Consider the following 22,520-nt stretch of genomic DNA (forward strand, 5'->3'; position numbering starts at 1 on the left):
ATTTTTTTTTATTATCATACTATGAAGGAACACATAAGGAATCATGTAGTAACTTAAAAACAGTGCTAAACAAACCAAAATACTCTGTGAAGAAGCTTTTATAAATCTGTGTTTCTTATCTGGGGAGCTGTTTGTTAACTTGTGGTTTCTGAGGCTGGTAACTCTGAAGATCTTATCCTGTACAACAGAGAAAATTCTAAGGGCGTTTTCACACCAGCACTATTTGGTCCGGTTAAAACGAACTCTGACCAATCACAGGACACAGCCTGCTCACGTGGTTTATTGGTGCGCATTTTGGTGCGTTTACATTTATGCCTATGTGAAACCAGACTTAACAGAGAGAGAAAACGCTCCAAGTAAACGAACTCATTAACTGATTCGGACCAGAGAAACGAACTACAGGTGTGAAAACGCCCTTACTCTTCCTTTACTGGGGCAATCCTGATGAGAGCCAGTTTCATCATCATAACATTTTTGATGGTCCTTGCAGTGACTGCACTCTACCTCTTCACTACTTTACAACTGATGCTCTCAAACACATTAAGAGACAAAAAAAATCAAGTAATTAACTCTTGATGAGAGTTTCAGCTGTTAACTGAAAGCCTGAATTCCAGCTGACTCTACCTCATGAAACTGACTGAGAAAATCCAGCCAGGATGTGCAAAACTGTCTAATCTAAGCAAGAGGTGCTACTTTGAAAAATCTAAAATCTAAAATATATCCTGGTTTGTTTTACAGTTTTTGTTTAATAAATAATTCCATACGTTTTTATTCATAGTTTGGATTACGTAAGTATTAATCTACAATGCAGAACATTTTACAATAATGTAAAAGCACAAAATTGAAGGTGTGTTTTACTGGTACTGTATATATTAATAAATTAATTTGTTAAAGAAGTGCATTATTATATAGCGGTTTTTGAATGTACCTGAACTGTTAAGTTATGTGGAGATGTGTTATTACCTTAAAATGATTCAAAAAGGTTCCTCATACTAGTTTCATCTTCATTTTTTCGAGAGCCAAAAAAAATCCAATACTCCAAGGAACCCCTTTGTTTTTAAGAGCGCAGATAAAGATAAATTACAACCTATTGGGCATTACCAGCCCTGAGACTGTAGTCTACATCATGCTCCCAGTTCCCAGTGCTGGTGCTTTTGTGTGTCCTCCTGCCCTCTGGGACCATGTCCACCATCCATTGCAGGTTATACAGTTTGACTTCCCGCCATCTCTGCCATTAATCTTACAGCTGAGATATAAATTTGGATGTCCGATGCCTTTGGGAGTTGTAATATAATCCATATGTTCTTGAGTCCACCCTGCATTTCTCTAGGGTCTGTAGATCATGTAGTGCTACACACTCTTATTATTATCAAGTTCACAATTTCACACGGAGAAGAAACGCAGTTGTGCAGTTGAGGCCTGAATAGTGCTCAGGTGCAGTGCAGTGCTGTAGTGAGGTGCTTTATTTCAGCTGCTTTAGTAAGAGCTGTCCTCAGGATCGTTCTCAAACAGCTCCAGTCCACTGTAGACCAGCTTCTCAGCAGAGCTGATGGAGTTGGACACCTGGGATAATGACTGATCAACACTGCTGCGGTCGGGTTCTTCCTGGGCGGCCTTCAGGATGGCGAAGCCTGGCGTTTGGGTATTCAGCCCATAAAGGATGTTCCTGTGAATGAAAGGACAAGACAATCAATGTTAGGCACAAATTTAACAAGATATATTCTTCAGATTATGCAATAGATACTATATTTATACACTTCCTGGCCAAAAAAGTCTCCACCTGGATTTAAGTAAGTAAATTATTGATGTGCTGATGCTGCAGTTGGTCTGCAGGTTTAGGTTCAGCGACAGTATGTGCTGAAAGAATGAGGTCAGCTGACTACCTGAATATACTGAATATAGACCAGGTTATTCCTGGATCAATAGATTTTATCTTCCCTGATTTCACGGCCATATTCCAAGATGATAATGTCAGGATTCATGGGGCTGGAATTGTGAAAGGGTTCAGAGTGATTTAGGAAGCATGAGATCATCATTTTCACACATGGATTGAGAGAGAGTTCACCACAGAGTCCAGACCAGGAGGTTTCATGGCTAAATTGGAGCAGCCTGGTGTTCAATCTTCATTAATTGCACATTGCACCAGTAAGAGCAGAGTGTGAAGGTTCAATTAGCAGGGTAAGAGCACAGTTTTACTCAAAACATTGCAATGCACACAACATTATGAGTGACATACCAGAGTTCAAAAGAGGACAAATTGTTGGTGCACGTCTTGCTGGAGCATCTGTGACCAAGACAGCAAGTCTTTGTGATGCATCAAGAGCCACGGTATCCAGGGTAATGTGAGCATACCACCAAGAAGGACCAACCACATCCAACAGGATTAACTGTGGACGCTGTAAGAGGAAGCTGTCTGAAAGTGATGTTCGGGTGCTAACCCGGATTGTATCCAAAAAACATAAAACCACGGCTGATCAAATCACGGCAGAATTCAATGTGCACCTCAACTCTCCTGTTTCCACCAGAACCGTCCGTCACCACAATAAATTATTGTGGTGTAAAACCAGGTGTTTCAGTTTCATTGTCCAACCCCTGTATTTGGAGCAGGGGTCAGAAAGAAGCGGGCCAGCATGAAACATCTGTGAACCCGTGAGGTTGTTTGAACTATAATGAACGATAAGGAAAAAATAAATTAATTAAATGACTTTAGTTTTCACCCATTCTCCTTATAAGGCCATTTTTTTCCCAGCCACGTCCCAATTCACTAGCCTGATGTCACATCTGGTGCTGTTAGCTCCTCTGTCCCTTCCACACCCAGCTCTAACGGAGGCTCTCAGGTCAACAACAACTACACTACCCAGAATGCACCACCCGCTGACATCACGCACACACCTGATCACGTGACACCTCACCTGCTTCCTCCAGGAAGTCCCGAATACTGATTACTGGCACTATTTAAGAGCACACCACACAAACACCCACGCCGCGTATTGTAGGTTCTCCTCATTACAAAGCGTTACTTTATCTCTTGTCTCTGTTATTTTCGTGTATGACCTTGCCTTTGTTTTCTCTACGCCGATTTTTGCCTTTGCCTCTGATATTGGATTGCTTGTGTATTACCTGGACTGTGTATCACTACTGCCTCTTGGGATTATCTCTGCTACTGGATATCTCGTGTATGAACTCTGGACTGTTTCTCGGTTATGGTATGTTTTTTCCTACGTTGCTCTTGTTTATGGTGATTACCTGTTTTTCTGTATCGACCACGATTTACCTCTGTTTATTTTATAATAAACATTATTTTATCAGTATCTGTACGTGTCTGCATTCTGTACATATCATGACACCGGAGCAGTGGTAGTGTATTGGACCACGACCCTGATGACACGGGTTCGATCCCGCGTGAGGAGTGGTGTGTTTATTTATTTATTTTTTTTTTTGTTTCTTCTTGGGTTTACCTGCTTTGAGATCAACTGTTCTGCAGTTGGGTTCAACAACCCTCTTGGCTGGAGAGCTACTAGTCTGTAGACTGTGGGAGGAAACTGGTGTCTCCAGAGGAAACCCAAACACAGATAGGGACTTGAACTCAAGACCCCAGTGCTAGGAAGCAAATGTGCTAACCACAAAGCCACTGTGCCGATCAAAGCAATCAATGTTGTAATGCATTTAAAGAAATATTCTCTACACTGAAGCACAGAGGCATGCACTAAAATGTACTGGAGCGATGCATTATTGCTACTAAATGGAAGTTATTCAACACAGATCAATATTTATGCACCCACTGACTCACTGAGGCTTTCATTGTAAAGGTGCTGTCACACTTATACAAGCTGGTAGAAGCACCAATACCCACAATGGCGTGAAAAAAAAAGAAAATCAATATAACGTGCTTTTTGTGTCTGAAGCATGGTTGTTTTCACAAAAACACTCTGTAACTATACATACAAGACATGATTACAAAAATCTTCACTTTAAATAACAGTTCGTACGTTTTATAGTTTTCTTTGACGCGCATTGTGTTTTTTTTATTCCCGTCGTACTACTTAGATAAGGTGAGTTAAATTACACATTTTGATCAGGCATTACTATTAATCATTTAAATATTTATATATATATATATATATATATTTAAACATGTCCAAGAATTCCCTGTCCATCCTGTCATCTTGAAATATTCAGATATTAATAATATTCATTTCAATTAATTTAATATTTCCTATATTGGGCCAAATTTTATTGATCTATAGGCAAGCCATTAGCCATGGACTGATCAGCTTGATTTAGGGTGTGTCATTGTGTCCTTGCTATCATAACAGCAGGAAACGTACACCTTGTTCTTCTCAAAATATGCAAAAGGCATGTACTAATTCCAGAGGTGTATAGTAACAAAGTAGAAATACTTTACTACTGTACTTAAGTAAGTACTAAAATGCTGTATGTATATGTACTGTACTATTATTTATATGTATTTTTTCAAATAAAGACTAAAATGCTGTATGTGTATGTACTGGAGTATTATTTTTACTTCATTACTGTACCTCCACCTCCTCCTCAGGCTACCTGCCTTACGGCTGAAACACTTGCCTCATTCTTTACTGGCAAAGTGGCGGCCATCAGCAACCAGTTTACTGATGCACAATGTAGCAGTCCTACTGCATCCTCTACTGCCCGGTGTCCCTCCACCGAAGGCGTTGCTTTCTCCTCGTTCACTCCTCTCACTGAGAACGAGACACTGGCTCTCCTAACACGTAGCCGTCCTACTACGTGTCCGCTTGACCCAATTCCTTCAAACCTACTGCAAACTATCGCACCTGCAATCATTCCGGCTATCACTCACACGATCAATGCCTCTTTAACTTCTGGTGTATTCCCGACTGCTTTTAAACAAGCACATGTGACACCACTGCTTAAAAAGCCTTCTCTCAACCCCGCCCAGGTTGACAACTACAGACCGGTCTCACTGCTACCCTTTCTCTCTAAAACACTAGAAAGAGCAGTTCTAAATCAGGTCTCTGGCTTCCTCTCCCAGAATGACCTTCTGGACCAGAACCAATCTGGGTTCAAAAAAGGACACTCTACCGAGACGGCTCTGTTGTCTGTGACTGAAGCGTTGAAAACTGCCTGAGCTGCAGGATGGATGAAGCATGGATGAAGGAGCATCACCTTCAATTAAATCTCTCAAACACTGAACTTCTGGTTATACCAGCAAAACCATCTTTTCAACACAACTTCTCTATAAGTATCGACTCTCTCTCTCTCACCGACAAAGGTTGCTAGGAACCTGGGTGTTCTGGTTGATGACCAACTCTCCTTCACGCACCATGTGGCCTCAGTTGCTCGGTCCTGCCGCTTTGCGCTCTATAACATCCGAAAAATTAGACCGTTCTTGACGCAACAGGCCACCCAACTCCTGGTGCAAGCGGTCGTCATCTCACGCCTCGACTACTGCAATGCCCTGCTAACTGGCCTCCCGGCCTGTGTAGTAAAACCACTCCAGATGATCCAGAACGCAGCAGCACGTCTGGTCTTCAACCAGCCAAAACGGGCACATGTCACCCCGCTGCTCATTGAGCTCCATTGGCTACCAGTTGATGCTCGCATCAAATTCAAAGCTCTTACAATCGCCTACAAGGTGATGACAGAACAGGCTCCTTCCTACCTGCACTCGCTCCTGAAGGCTTACGCTACCTCCCGGCCGCTGCGCTCCTCCAATGAACGTCGCCTCGCTTTGCCAAACATTCACACAAAGCAATCCAGACTGTTCTCATACAGAGTTCCCCAATGGTGGAACAAACTACCTTCCACTACCAGATCAGGAGAATCTCTCGCTATCTTTAAGAAACTCCTGAAGACAGAGCTCTTCAAAGAGCACTTACTCTCTTAATACCTCTAACACACTAACTACTTCTAACCTCATTTCCTTCTTCCCCTCCTTCACTCCTCTATCCTATTACTCCCCTTTGACCTCCTTTTATCCCTATCCAAAGATGTTTTACCTTTAAACTTATTTTACATTGTACTTGACTATTGTAAGTCGCTTTGGACAAAAGCGTCTGCCAAATGTAATGTAATAGTAATAGTAAGTACTAAAATGCTGTATCTGTATCTACTGGAGTATTATTTTTACTTCAATACTGTACTTAAGTACTAAAATGTTGTATCAGTATCTACTGGAGTATTATTTTTACTTCACTACTGTACTTAAGTACTAAAATGCTGTATGTGTATGTACTGGAGTATTATTTTTACTTCACTACTGTACTTAAGTACTAAAATGCTGTATGTGTATGTATTGGAGTATTATTTTTACTTCATTACTGTACTTAAGTACTAAAATACTGCATCTGTATCTACTGGAGTATTATTTTTACATTACTACTGTACTTAAGTACTAAAATACCCACCCAAGATGGCGGCGCGTTAACACGCAGCGGCCGCTCCGGGTCCGTTAAATGGTACTTTTGTGTTACTATTTGTCGTTTTTTCCGTTTATTTCCTGCAAATATGTGCATCGGAACACCCATGCACATGTTCTACCACCGCCAGACCCTGCTACAGTGGAGAAATCAGCCAGAAAACACACTACCGGACGAGGTTCTGCAGACGCTACTTGACCCAGGCCGCCAGCCCGCGGTGTTTCCTGATGCCGGAGCCCAGCGGAAGTGCCATCGCAAGCGGTGCGAGCGTAAGCGGAAGCGCGGAAAGAGAGCCGGGATCCGCGCGAGGCTAAAGGCTAGTCCTAGCCGGCCGGCTATACCATCGCTCTTTCTGGCAAACGTCTGTTCCCTTGACAATAAACTGGACTACATCCGACTCCAGCGAACAACCCAGCGTGAGTTCAGAGACTGCTGTGCTTTGGTTTTTGTGGAATCGTGGCTGAACGACAACATTCCAGACAGCGTCATTCAGCTAGCCGGGCTAACCCCGTTCAGAGCGGATAGGAGCGCGGCTCTATCCGGGAAGATCCGCGTTGGAGGCGTGTGTGTTTACATCAACACGGAATGGTGTAACAACGCTGTGACTGTCGCCAAACCGCTGGTGGAGTTCCTGATAGTCAAGTGCAGACCTTTTTATTTAGTACGGGAGTTCTCCGCCGTGCTAATAGCTGCTGTCTACATCCCACCCAGCGCTAGCATTGGTGCTAATGCTAAAGAGGCTCTGTGTGAACTCATCAGTCTATCAGCGATCTGCAGAACAAACACCCAGACGGACTGTTTATTATCGCCGGAGATTTCAACCACGCAAATCTCAAGTCAGTGCTCCCTAAATTCCACCAACATGTGGACTTTGCAACGAGAGGAGCGAGCGCGCTGGATCTTGTTTACACAAACATCCCCAGCGCGTACCGGGCGGAGCCCCGCCCCCACCTCGCTTTCTCGGACCACATGTGTGTTTGGCTGACACCAACATACACACCACTCATCAGACGCTCCAGACCAGTTCAGAAGCAGGTGAAAACCTGGCCGGCAGGCTCCATCTCTGCCCTTCAGGACTGTTTTGAGTGCACTGCATGGGACATGTTTAGGGAGGCTGCTACTGAAGGCGATTCTGTTGATTTGGAGGAGTAAGCAGCATCAGTCACTGGCTACATCAGCAAGTGTATTGATGATGTCACTGTCTCCAAGACCATCACTACACACCCAAACCAGAAGCCTTGGATGACTGCTGAGGTACGTGCGCTGCTGAGGACCCGCGACTGCGCCTTCAGAGTGGGTGACAAGGTGGCCCTGAGGAAAGCGAGATCCGACCTGTCAAGAGTCATCAGAGAGGCAAAGCGCGCACACGCCCAGAGAATCCACAGCCACTTCAAGGACACGGGTGACGCGCGGCGTATGTGGCAGGGCATCCAGGCAATCACCAACTACAGGACAATGCCACCGTCCTGTGAACGTGATGCCTCCCTCCCTGATGCCCTGAACAACTTTTATGCACGGTTTGAGGCACAAAACAACACGATGGCGAGAAAGACCATGCCCAACCCGGACGAGCAGGTGTTGTGCCTGACTGCAGTGGATGTGAGGAACACTCTGCGCAGAGTCAACCCACGAAAAGCTGCAGGACCAGACAACATCCCCGGCAGAGTGCTCAGGGAGTGCGCAGACCAGCTGACAGATGTTCTCACGGACATCTTCAACATCTCCCTGTGCAGCGCCACTGTCCCAACGTGCAAGTCCACCACCATCGTCCCCGTGCCGAAGAAGTCCACAGTGTCCTGCCTCAATGACTACCGTCCCGTTGCACTTACACCCATCATCATGAAGTGCTTCGAGAGGCTAGTCATGAGGAACATCAAGACACGACTGCCCTCTTCACTGGACCCCCTGCAGTTTGCGTATCGTCCCAATCGCTCCACAGACGATGCCATCACCACCACCCTTCATCTCTCCCTCACCCACCTGGAGAAGAAGGACACTTACGTCAGAATGCTGTTTATAGACTTCAGTTCAGCATTCAACACCATCATCCCACAGAACCTCATCAGGAAGCTAAGCTCGCTCGGCCTCAACACCCCCCTCTGCAACTGGATCCTGGACTTTCTGACGGGGAGACCCCAGTCAGTCCGGTTCGGGGGCAGCACCTCCAGCACCATCACACTGAACACTGGGGCCCCCCAGGGCAGTGTCCTGAGTCCTCTGCTGTTCACCCTGCTGACTCATGACTGTGCTGCAAAACACAGTTCTAACAGCTTTATCAAGTTCGCCGATGATACAACCGTGCTGGGTCTCATCACCAAAGGCGACGAGTCAGCATACAGAGAGGAGGTGCAGCGGCTGACAGACTGGTGTACAGTCAACAACCTTCACCTGAATGTGGACAAGACAAAGGAAATGGTTGTTGACTTCAGGAGAGCACAACACACCCACTCTCCACTCAACATCGACGGGTCCTCTGTGGAGATTGTTAAGAGCACCAAGTTCCTTGGTGTCCACTTAGCAGATAACCTCACCTGGACCCTGAACACCAGCTCTACAGCCAAGAAAGCCCAGCAGCGTCTCTACTTCCTCCGGAAGCTGAGAAAGGCCCGTCTCCCTCCACCCATCCTCACACTCTTCTATAGAGGGACCATTGAGAGCATCCTGAGCAGCTGCATCACTGCCTGGTTTGGGACCTGCACCGTCTCTGACCGCAAGACCCTCCAGCGTATTGTGAGGACAGCTGAGAGGATCATCGGCGTCTCTCTCCCCTCCATCACGGACATTTACACCACCCGCAGCATCCGCAAAGCAACCAGCATTGTGAATGACCCCACCCATCCCTCACACAAACTGTTCTCCCTCCTGCCTTCGGGAAGAAGGTACCGCAGCATCCGGTCCAGCACGACCTGATTCTGCAACAGCTTCTACCCCCAAGCCATCAGACTCCTCAACTGCAGAGACTGAACTGATGGTTTTTCTGTACATGCACACACACTCTTACCCCACTTACCCCAGAAAATGGAAAGCACTAAAAACCCTACTACCTCACTGGACTCTATTGCACACTGTGTAATAGAGGTAATTACTACCTCACCTGGTCCTTTTTGCACACTTTTTGCACACTGCATAATTTGCACACTGTCTTGTTATTTATTATCCTTTGTCTGTATGGTGTTGTATTGTCTGTCTGCACTTTTGTACTGTTGCACTATTGTTCTGTCTACACTGTGTTTATATGCACCATGGTCCCTGGAGGAACGTTGTTTCGTTTCACTGTGTACTCTGTATATAGCTGAAATGACAATAAAAACCACTTTGACTTTGACTTACTGCATCTGTATCTACTGGAGTATTATTTTTACATTACTACTGTACTTAAGTACTAAAATACTGTATGTGTATGTACTGGAGTATTATTTTTACTTCACTACTGTACTTAAGTAACAAAATACTGTATCTGTATCTACTAAAGTGATTAACTGCGATTAATCACATTTGTTCTTTAAATGACGTTTTTATAGTGGATATTTAAATGTAAATAAAAGAATGAATGCAAAAAAATGTAAATGCAGTTATTTGTACAGTATATTATTGTTCCTAATTTACATAGTAATATATACTTGTATGTTTGAGGGGAAATAAAGTCAATGTGGGGCGCTGGAATGAAGAATGTATGAAAAATTTGACTTTTTTAAACATCTCAGCTTGGTTATAAATATTTCTGTATTAGAACTTTATTTGCTAAGTATAAAAAAAACATTTTCACACCTGTAGTTGTAAAAGTTTCTATGATCTGGATCAGTTAATGAGTTTCAGTTTATTTTGAGCGTTTCTCCCTCTGTTTGGTTTGGTTTCACACAGGCATAAAAACCTAAACGCACCAAAATTCTCACCAATCGTCTATATCTGTATATCTGTGCAGTGTGAAGCTGCTTTAACACAGAACACTGAACATTTGCAGTTGCGCTTTTAAACACAGTGTTTTAAATAGGATGTGAGCAGTGAACTCTGCACATACCCATGCTCTTAGTGTGTAAACAGCATGGAGGAGCAGCAGAGACAGCGTTTGTTCATAGCAGTATATTATCTGGCTAATATATCAGATTAAACTGCACCTTATCAGCAGTTTACCTAAATTAAAAAGAAGTATAATTGATAGCTGGGTCGGATCGAGACCAGATCACATTCTCGCCACCAGAAAAAAAAAAAAAAAAAAATCAGCGCATTGAGCAAGGGAAGATTACGGCAGAAGGTCGAGTCAAACTTGGTGGCATAATAATATAATTGCATTATAAAAATAACAAAAATAAATAAATAAAACTTTTGCCATATAAATGGTGCTCGTTAATGCTTTAATTTATACATTTACTGAGGTTTTCATTGTAAATATGCTACACAGCATGGTAGAAACACCAATACCCACAATGCAGTGCAATAAAACCCCAAAACACTTAAAAATACCTTTAAAAATGAACTCTAAGCACTTATTTCCCTTATTTATAAAGTAACTTCCAGGCACTTTGTTCTTCCATGTTCTCTTTGATCTCAGACCTTTCTCGGGAAGATGAGCACACTGAACACACACACACACACACACACACACACACACAGTCATACAAACTACAAAATCTTAAGAAAATCAATGGCAGTGTCTTCCACAACCTTGGAGGATTCAGGTGTGGCTGAAGCTTGAAGCTGAGGAGCTATTATTTGAACTTTTATAGGGCAGAAATAAGAAGCTTTGGGCCATTTCTTCACGCTCACAGGTCCGCACATTGATTTTTTGGGGCGCTTCGCTGTTTTAACCGGCTGCACACAGCTAAGCAGAATAAATGAGGCCATTCTTTATTTGTAAGCAGGTTAGACTCAGGTCTGGAGTGGGACTGTGACCTTGACTCTCAGGACTTTTAAAGAAAGAAAAAAAAACATACAATTAACTCTCTCTCCTTCAAACCCCAGGTGAAGAAAACTGGTCCAAACACAAGCTGCAGCGCCGCAGCTCCATTCCCCCGCCGCAGCGCGCTCTGCCTCGCTGCCTCGCGTTATGATAATGCACTCAAGTCGGAGCACGTTAGCACAGACTGTAAGCGAAGCCCCGTTATTGAGAAATCTCCAGGAAATCTGCTAGATATTGATCTCAGCTATCCCGCTACCATTATTTATATTTTTAATAGAGAAAGAGGTCTCCAGCAGAGTCGACACAAATCGAATCCGACCCGGTATTAGTCCTCAGCATGTTACACCAAACATTATAGACTCTACACTAGCAGAATCTCTCATGATAAAAATATACCATATTTTTTGCACTATAAGTTGCACTGGATTATAAGGCGCATTATGTGACACTAGTAAGGAACAGGGGTGTTGCCATGTAAAGCTAAATTTAATAAACAAAACTGTGATTCTTAATTCAAACAAGTGCTGGATGTTAATCTACACATATTTTTCTCCTGAAAACTGTTTAATTGGGCGAGTAACATGATTCTGTTTATTTACAGGAAGCTTACAGTTCCAGATTTCCACTAATGCCACCTGACAGCACTACACTGAGGAACTCTGAATGTTCTGGTAACTCAGGGCGATATTAGCTAGAGGTTCATCCTGCGTTGCTTGTTTTAACGTGGTAAACTCGTAGACTACATTCTGATATACTCGCCTCTGAACAGCAAAAGAGATAATGCTAATGCTGCTCCAGCAGCGCTAGCCGAGGGTTAGCAGTAGAGTACAGGCCGATAATACTCACCTCTGATTGTCAAAAGAGCTTTCACATAGCACGGTTAGCGGCTAATGCTAATGCTGCTCCAGCATTACAATGATTAATTTACATATTTTTAATACAAAAGCTGTGTCCAAGGATTCCCTGTCCATCCTGTCATCTTGGAATCTTCAGATATTTAAAAATATTAATTTCACTTAATATTTCTCACACTGTGCTCTATTTTAGTGATCTATAGGTGAGCCGTCAACTGTGGACTGAGCAGCTTGATTTAGGGTGTATCAGTGTGTCTTTGCTATCGTAACAGCAGGAGAAGTACACCTTGCTCTTTTCAAATCTTGCAAAAGGCTTGTTCTCATTCCAGAGATGTATAGTAAGAAAGTATAAGTACTTCAGTGCTAGCAGGGTACAGGCCGATAATACTCACCTCTGATCGGCAAAAGAGCTAGCGATTATCGTGATTAGCGGATAATGCTAATGCTGCTCCAGCAGTGCTAGCCAGTGTTGGCAGCAGGCTACAGGCCGATAATACTCACCTCTGAATGTCAAAAGAGTTATTCATTTACAAATAATTAATTATACAATTATTAATTTAAATGATTTTTATACAAAAGCTGTGTACAAGAATTCCCTGTGTACTCTGTCATCTTGGAATCTTCAGATATTTATAATATTAATCTCACTTAATATTTTTCATACTGTGCCCTATTTTAGTGATCCATAGGTGAGCTGAGCAGCTTGGTTTAGGGTGTATGTATCGGTCTTTGCTATCGTAACAGCAGGAGAAGTACACCTTGCTCTTCTCAAATCATGCAAAAGGCATGTTCTTATTCCAGAGATAGTAAGGAAGTAGAAGTACTTCAGTGCTAGCCGGGGTTAGCAGCAGGGTACAGGTCGATAATACTCACCTCTGAATGGCTAAATAGCTTGTACTTATTATGGTTAGCGGCTAATGCTATTGCTGCTCCAGCAGTGCTAGCCAGGATTAGCAGCAGGCTACAGGCCAATAAAACTCACCTCTGATCGACAAAAGATCTATCGCTTGTTGCGATTAGCAGCTAATGCTAATGCTGCTCCAGCTCTGGTGCTGGAGAACTAAACTGAAGCTCCTGTATCACTCTGTACTTCAGCAGAGTGGCTTTACTGCTCCTTAATACCTGACTGGTAGAATTCATACATAAGGCTCACCAGATTATAAGGAGCACTGACATTTTTGAGATAATGAAAGGATTTTAAGTGCACCTTATAGTGCAAGAAATACGGTAATACACAGCATGACCTAATGCACCGACCTAATGCACTCAACTGATTAATATAAGCTGAGGAAAAATGCAGAGGTCAACGAGATGGGACTAATTGGTAGTTGTGTCCGTAGACAAATAGAAATCAAGACCACTTCACAGAAACTTGATTAGCATCTGATTAGCTCCTCCTGCATGGGTTTGAACTCAGATTAAAGTAGCGTCTAACAACGAGGGCCAGCCAAAAACAAGCCCGCAGCCCGAGTGTCGCGGTTCAAGTAGGTCAGAGGTGTACAAGAGCCAGAAGATTGAGATGTGATTTAGGAACACAAACAGGCGAGATGATCTGAGGTGACTCGGTGCGATGCGCCGCATTCATACACAATTGATGCCGTATTACTAAAACATCAAGCTCCGCTGTAACTCCAGCTGCACTCCCCTATCCGTCAACCTCAAATCCACATCTGTAATCCCCACTGGCTGTGTGGATCTATCTAAGGACACGGCTGAGCACCGCCGAGCTCGGAGACGAGCCGCCGCAATGAAAGATACACGCCGTTCTATTCCTAGAAAGCTGCCTGCATATTTACTGCCTGATTGTGTATTAGCATTCCAAGCGTTCCGAGGCAATTACCCTCCTAGATTTTCCAAGCCAGCATGCTACATTTGTCAATGACAAGGTTAAGAAGTGCTTATTGTTATAAGTACTTTAAAATTTCCAGGCTGGCAATACCACTATGTCATTACCTCCTCTCAGCCAAGTGAGCATTGATTAAGATTCACATTATTTACATACGCTTGGAATACAGCACCGATGTATATCAAACACTGTAATCAATGTATTCAACCGAATGAACCCTGAATCCACTGCAAATGCATGTATCAAATATTTCTAGGGCTTTTGCCAATTCTCTACAGCTTCATATGCTCCAAATGCTGTGCAGGAAGCTATAAAGACCGTTTTTTATGAATAATGGATGTGTTTAGATCCATGGAATACAGTATATGATAATTGTAAAGGCTCCACAGCCGCAGGAATGAAGCTTTAAAAATAATTTATAATTGCATGCAGACTTATATCAGAGAACATGCAGGAATAACATGGATTATGCATATGCATTAGCATTAAATATGCATTAGAAAAAATAATAATATTAAAACAACAGTACTAGTTATGGTCTGAAGATGACATGCAACCTTCAGCTGTACTGTGCAATGCTATGGCAATACTATGCTTTCAATGATTTTTCAATGCTGATTGAAAAGTGCACAGCCTTTTCACTCACCCAAATCAACCAAATCAATAAACTCAGGTGTTTCAATCACTTTCATGGCCACAGGTGTATAATGATAAAAGCAGCAGCTGGTCATAAAGACTGCTTCTACAAACATTAATGAAAGAATAGGTCTCAGGGGTCTCAGGAGCTCAGTGAACTCCAGCGCTGTGGTACCGTGATACGATGCAGCACCTGTGCAAATTATTTTCACAACTCACTACTAAATATTCCACAGCCAACTGTCAGTGATATTATTAGAGTGTGCCAAGGAGTTGCACCCAAGCCTTACGTCAACAAGTGTAATTACAAAGAATTCATGCTTTACACCACTGTAAAGCTTGGCAATCGATAGAGGATTCTGGGTTTGGCGTTGGCCAAAATAACTGTATTTGTCCGACTGCATTGTGCCAAGTTTAAAGTTTGGTAAAAGGGGGGATTATAGTGTGGGGTTCTTTATGAAGAGCTGGCATCAGCCCTTTAGTTCCAAAGAAAGGAACTGGTTATGCTTTAGGATACCAAGACGTTTTGGACATTTGTCAGCTCACAACTTTGTGGCAACAGTTTGGGGACAGCCCTTTCCCGTTTCAACATAATTGTCCACAAAGCAACATCCATGAAGATGGATAAGTGAGTTGGGTGTAGTGGTCTGTGATGTTGTTTTTTTTATTTTACATAAAGCTGTGGTGTGATAATCACAATATAACTAAGTAATAAATCACACAATGATTGCACTGAGGAGCTCCATTTTTAATAAACAGTTGGAAGGATACTCCAAAATTCCCATAAACACACTCCTAAATAGTGCTGGGCTATATGGAAAAAAATCTTATCAAGATATAGTTTTCCATATCAGCCGATATCGATATGCATCACGATATAAATCAAATCACTTTCTGTAACACTTAAAGGTTTCTTTTTACTCATAAGTGACAGAATAAGGGAGTTTTGGCCAAAATCACTAGCAGAGCTTTGTGGACAGACACTAGGATGTTCACATCTTGCTAGGTGGGTAAAAGGTGCTCAGACAGCTTTTAAATTAATTTTAAAAAGTCATTATACACCCACACAGGTCCGGAACCCCCCTACATGTTTGGCCCTTAAAACAAGTATGGGGATAAAACAAGTATGGGAATGGGGGGGGGGGGGGGGGTAGGGCTGTACTGGGTGAGCATGCAGTTCAGCGCGCTGCCTGATCGCATGCTGCGCCTGTTCACAGCGCTACTTAAACAGAAAATAAAGTTTATCGAACCCTATCGTCTGGCTTATCACATTTATCGCGATATATAATTTCCTCGATAACTATCGATATCGTTTTATCGCCCAGCACTACTCCTAAACCGAGTGAAAAGCCTTCCCCCAAAAGATTTTGAAGCTATTATTGCTGCAAAGGGAGTCCTGACATCATATTAAACCTTATGGATTCCCAGAGGGTCAAAAATATGATATCCATTGTCAAAATTCTACATACACTCACTCACATTATATATTCAAGGGTGCTGAAAGCTCCAAAATGTCACATGTTGCCTTATGTGATCAATAAGAAGTTATTGATCATGGCTGACCTGATTTTTGAGCACATTTTAAGTGATTTCTTAGAAATTTAAACAAAACTGTACTTTCCAACCAATATTTTTATTGCTTCCTGGTTGTTATTTATTTGCAAAATGGACATGCACCTCAGGCCTCATTCACCATCAGTGTGTAGTCTGACCCAGAAGGGCTACGTTAGGCTACTCATTGGTATTCAGCCTTATGTAACAGTTGACTGTTTGGTCACAGTGTTGTAGGTCATAAGAGCAAGTTACCATTTTCTTTACTGTAAAGTGTAAAGTGATTTTATTTTGGATGATAAATGCAATGAAGTAAACCTGTTCTGCATTAATTTTTCCACGTAAGGGTAGATTTATTTCTTTTTTTTTTTTACAGATATTCAAACATTAAATTAATGGCTGTATAATAGTACTGTATAGTAGAGGCACTATTAACCCTTGTGTGGTTTTCATATTTTTGTTACTTGTTTACTTTGTTACTTGTATTTAATTCAGCAAAATTAAGCAATTTTACATTAAAAAGCTTTACACATGCTCGCTTCACCTAAATTGCAAGCAGTATAAACAGCTTACATGGTTAATATTTGCCCTTTACCTTTCTTATGTTACATTTCTTTCAAAAAGTGCTACTCTTTTTTTATTATTTTTTTAATAAAATGTAAAAGAAAATGAATTAAACTCAAGATATGAGTAGAAAATTTGTTTAGTTTCAAATTTACAAATGAAGCAATGTTTATTAGCCCTTGGCCAAACATACTGTATGTAATATAAATGTGTGGGGGGAGGGGGGGTGTACAGTGTGTGTTTATTGAAAATGTGTTTTGATATATGTTTTTCACAAAAAATGAGCCAATGCCAATGAGTTTGAGTTAGAAAAAATATATTTTTAGTATCATTTGATGAAAAATGAAAACGGGTCCCACAGACCCGAACACCACACAAGGGTTAAAGAACAGTGAAATACTGGTGAAACTGTTGCTAGTTAATGATTATAATTTTCCAGGACTTTTTTTTACAGTGTAGATGCTAATTTCAGTCACTTACATAAGAGCATTTTCCATATATTTCAGATCTACTGCAATGGCCTTAATGATTAACTCTCAAATGGAAATGCATCCATTTTCTGCAGTAAGTAAACAACTGCACAAGTGTACCTATGGTGGAACCTGAGAGATTCATTTTTCCTTTTAAGTGAGCACTTATGTACTTGACCTTCTCTGCTCCTGGCATTAAACATTGCAGAGCAATTCCCCAGACATAGAACAAGCCTATCCTGGATTAGGGGGCAACTACAGACAGAAAAAACTAATCTCTCATTCAGAACCTCTAGCCCCTGCCGTCTGGGATAACCCAGCTAATCTCAGCAGTTCAGCTGCACAGTTCAAAAACAATAACACTGCATTTATTATGGAGCGCAATTAAATCTAACTTTAATCTGCACCTGGAAAAAAAAAACGGCGCAGGAGATGCTGTACGTGATGCCAGGGAGCACAAGGCATGCAGCGCCAAATTCAGGACTATTTTATAAGCAGGAAACAAGGCTGTAAAGTCCAGACACAGTATCTAATATTGGGAGAACTGGGTCAAAAACACAATGCATGAGAAATACTCTAAAATGCGCAAAAGGCTTGTACTAATTCTCTTAGGGCGTTTTTACACCTGTAGTTGTGAAAGTTTCTATGGTCCGTATCAGTTGATGAGTTCGTTTATTTGGAGCATTTCTCTGTTTCTCTGTTTGGTTTGGTTTCACACAGGCATAAAAACCTAAACGCACCAAAATGCGCACCAATAAACCAAGCGAGCACATTAGAGTCTCCTCTGATTGGTCAGAGTTGTCTGGTGCAGTAGAAAGAAAGTTATATGGTGAGAAGACTCTGGCTCTCTAGCTGTGTTTATAACATGTTATACATCAATACCAAGAAACTCAGTCCCAGCTTACAGACTGTTTTATGTCTAAAAAAGCTTCCAACTTATAAACACACCCTCAGTAATCCTATAAATATAGGGTGACACTTTCTATGAATGTCATCTTTATTAGACGCTATAACCACATTCATTACATATTATAATGCATTCATAACGCATTATAAACATGGCTATAAATGTTTATAAAAGGCATAACCCATTATAGCCATGTTTATTAAGCATTATGACTTGTGATCATAATACATTATAAGCTGTGCTAAAACGCTGTTTTAAAACAGTGTATATCTATCATTAATAATCTTGTCCTGTTATAATACATTATAATTGACTATAATTAATATTATATTCAAGACAAGAATAATTTATGATTGGTTAAAAATATATTTATTGGATTATTGAGGTTGTGTTTATAAGTTGGAAGCTTTTTTAGTCATGATACAGTCTGTAAGCTGCGACTGAGATTCTTGGTATTGATGTATAACATGTTATAAACACAGATATTAATGCATTATAATCACAATTCATGATGCATAATAAACATGGCTATAATGAATTATACATTTTTATAAATATGTATAGCCATGTTTATAATGCCTTGTGAATGCATTATAATGTGTTATGAGTATGGTTATAGAGTCTTATAGAGATGACATTCAAAGAAAGTGTTACCAAATATAGTTTTAACTACTCATAAATTATTCTTTCCTTGAACATAATATTAATTATAATAACCCAAGCCCTTTCTTTTTAAACCCTTTTTCTTGTAGTTTATAATGTGTTATGAATGTCGCTGTTATCACTTATGAGTTATTATTCAGCTTTATTACAGTTATTATAAGGTATTATGCATGCCATGTAATGTACTGTAATATAAATGCATTTATAAGGCATTATGAATACAGGGTTCATAGGAAGGGGTACAGAATGTTTTTAATCTAACGTTGTTAAACTTCTGGTTACGTTGCTGCCACTGTTTTCATTTGAATGTTTCCAAAAATGTACCTGTAACATTTCCATAATGTTATTATTCATCTAGTTTGGAATGTTATGCGAGAAACTATATAATAGCATTGTGGTGCAACCATTATTACGTCATTAACAAAAGGGCGCTGAGTGGTCCAGCGGTCTAATGTGCTGTTACTATGAACAGGAGGTTGCAGGTTCGAATCCCGGTTATGTAGCTCTTCAATCAGCTGCCGGAGCCCTGAGAGAGCACAATTGTCCTTGCTCTCCCTGGGTTGGTACAGACAGTAGTTGGCGCTCTTTAACCTCATCACTCCTAGGGTGATGTGGATCAGCACAAGGCTGCGTGCGTCTGTGAGCTGATGTATCAGAACCGAGTCGCTGCGCTTTCCTCCGAGCGTTAGCGCTGTGATGCTACTCAGCAATGCTACAGCCTCAGCAGCAGTTCAAAAAGAGGCGGAGTCTGATATCACATGTGTCTGAGGAGGCGTGTGCTAGTCTTCTTAACCATTCTAGGGCACAAAGGGGTGGAACAATTGGTTAGTTAAATTGGGAAAAAAAATGGAAAAAAATCGGAAATAAATGTATATATATAAAAAAAGAAACTAAAGAAAAGCTACAGTATATGTTTAAAGAAAACTTATTTCCTGCAGAGTGTTTTTACCTTTTGAAAAAAAAAAGAAAAAAAAAGAGAGTATACTTTATGTCTTTGTCCCATGGGATCACAGTCATTGTCCTTTTACAATGGAGATTATGTATACAGTGTATACAGTGCGTATGCGAAGCCTTGACATATACATAATCTATAAGCCGTGCCTTGCAGTTACAAAGCCAGCTTATGCATGAAGATTATACAGTACTGTTCGAACGTCTTAGGCATCTGAGAAAATGATATGTAAAGCTTTTTATGTAGCGGTTATTTGTTTAAAAATAAGACCAAATAGAATAAACACAAATAAACATTACTGTACAGCACATTGTATAAGTGGGCTAGATTTACCATTTCTATCCTTCTCCTGGAGAAAGCCCAGGATTTACAGTAAACGATCAATACCTTACAAATGTAATCAATCTTTCATCAAAAGTGCATGAGCTAGGTACTGAAGGTATTGAAGAAGACAAAAAATATATATATTTCTGGATCTTACAAGGAAATCAGCATCCAAACCAATTCTGATAATTGTTTTCTGATTAAAAATTGCCAATCGTATTTATTTATTTTACTTTTTAACACTTCTGACAACAATATTGTGATAATATTTGCCAAACATTCACACAAAGCAATCCAGACTGTTCTCATACAGAGTTCCCCAATGGTGGAACTAACTACCTTCCACTACCAGATCAGGAGAATCTCTCACTATCTTTAATAAACTCCTGAAGACAGAGCTCTTCAAAGAGCACTTACTCTCCTAACACCTCTAACTAACTACCTTCTGCTACCAGATCAGGAGAATCTCTCACTATCTTTAATAAACTCCTGAAGACAAAACTCTTCAAAGAGCTCTTACTCTCCTAACACCTCTAACTAACTACCTTCTACTACCAGATCAGGAGAATCTCTCGTTACCTTTAAAAAAAACTCCTGAAGACAGAGCTCTTCAAAGAACACTTACTCTCCTAACACCTCTAACTAACGACCTTCTACTACCAGATCAGGAGAATCTCTCACTATCTTTAATAAACTCCTGAAGACAGAGCTCTTCAAAGATCTATTACTCTCCTAACACCTCTAACACACTAACTACTTCTAACCTCATTTCCTTCTTCCTCTCCTTCACTTCTCTATCCCTTTATTTCCATTCGACCTCCTTTAAAGCCCTATCTAAAAAATGGTTTATCTTAACTTCTATTACATTTGTACTTCACTATTGTAAGTCGCTTTGGACAAAAGCGTCTGCCAAATGTAATGTAATGTAATGTAATAATACCGATAATCGTGATGTGACCCAAGATGACCCAAGATGGCGGCGCGTTAACACGCAGCGGCCGCTCCGGGTCCGTTAAATGGTGCTTTTGTGTTACTATTTGTCGTTTTTTCCGTTTATTTCCTGCAAATATGTGCATCGGAACACCCGTGCACAGGTTCTACCACCGCCAGACCCTGCTACAGTGGAGAAATCAGCCAGAAAACACGCTACCGGACGAGGTTCTGCAGACGCTACTTGAGCTTAGCCTGCTAAGAGACCCAGGCCGCCAGCCCGCGGTGTTTCCTGATGCCGGAGCCCAGCGAAAGTGCCATCGCAAGCGGTGCGAGCGTAAGTGGAAGCGCGGAAAGAGAGCCAGGATCCGCGCGAGGCTAAAGGCTAGTCCTAGCCGGCCGGCTATACCATCGCTCTTTCTTGCAAACTTGACAATAAACTGGACTACATCCGATTCCAGCAAACTACCCAGCGTGAGTTCAGAGACTGCTGTGTTTTGGTTTTTGTGGAATCATGGCTTAACGACAACATTCCGGACAGCGCCATTCAGCTAGCCGGGCTAACCGCGTTCAGAGCCGATAGAAGCGCGGCTCTATCTGGGAAGACCCGCAGTGGAGGCGTGTGTGTTTACATCAACACGGAATGGTGTAACAATGCAGTGACTGTCGCCAAACACTGCTCTCCGCTGGTGGAGTTCCTGATAGTCAAGTGCAGACCTTTTTATTTAGTACGGGAGTTCTCCGCCGTGCTAATAGCTGCTGTTTACATCCCACCCAGCGCTAGCATTGGTGCTAATGCTAAAGAGGCTCTATGTGAACTCTATCGGACTATCAGCGATCTGCAAAACAAACACCCAGACGGACTGTTTATTATCGCCGGAGATTTCAACCACACAAATCTCAAGTCAGTGCTCCCTAAATTCCATCAACATGTGGACTTTGCAACGAGAGGAGCGAGCGCGTTGGATCTTGTTTACACAAACATCCCCAGCGCGTACCGGGCGGAGCCCCGCCCCCACCTCGCTTTCTCGGATCACATGTGTGTTTGGCTGACACCAACATACACACCACTCATCAGACGCTCCAGACCAGTTCAGAAGCAGGTGAAAACCTGGCCGGCAGGCTCCATCTCTGCCCTTCAGGACTGTTTTGAGTGCACTGCATGGGACATGTTTAGGGAGGCTGCTACTGAAGGCGATTCTGTTGATTTGGAGGAGTATGCAGCATCAGTCACTGGCTACATCAGCAAGTGTATTGATGATGTCACTGTCTCCAAGACCATCACCACATGCCCAAACCAGAAGCCTTGGATGACTGCTGAGGTACGTGCGCTGCTGAGGACCCGCGACTCCGCCTTCAGAGTGGGTGACAAGGTGGCCCTGAGGAAAGCGAGATCCGACCTGTCAAGAGCCATCAGAGAGGCAAAGCGCGCACACGCCCAGAGAATCCACAGCCACTTCAAGGACACGGGTGACGCGCGGCGTATGTGGCAGGGCATCCAGGCAATCAC

General features: G+C 42.0%; 1 protein-coding gene across 1 annotated transcript in view; it reads right to left on the reverse strand.

The window, feature by feature from the left end:
- Nucleotides 1-248: 248 nt before the first annotated feature.
- The window catches only part of LOC103021590 (inactive N-acetylated-alpha-linked acidic dipeptidase-like protein 2), a 678,577-nt gene continuing 656,305 nt past the window's right edge, over nucleotides 249-22,520 (reverse strand). Inside the window, exon 14 of the mRNA XM_049465756.1 lies at nucleotides 249-1,666. Within this exon, the coding sequence (XP_049321713.1) occupies nucleotides 1,477-1,666 (190 nt within the window). The 3' untranslated portion in view covers nucleotides 249-1,476. The remainder of the gene's footprint in view (nucleotides 1,667-22,520) is intronic.

Source organism: Astyanax mexicanus, chromosome 16 (assembly GCF_023375975.1).
Source record: "Astyanax mexicanus isolate ESR-SI-001 chromosome 16, AstMex3_surface, whole genome shotgun sequence".
Taxonomy (NCBI): Eukaryota; Metazoa; Chordata; class Actinopteri; order Characiformes; family Acestrorhamphidae; genus Astyanax; species Astyanax mexicanus.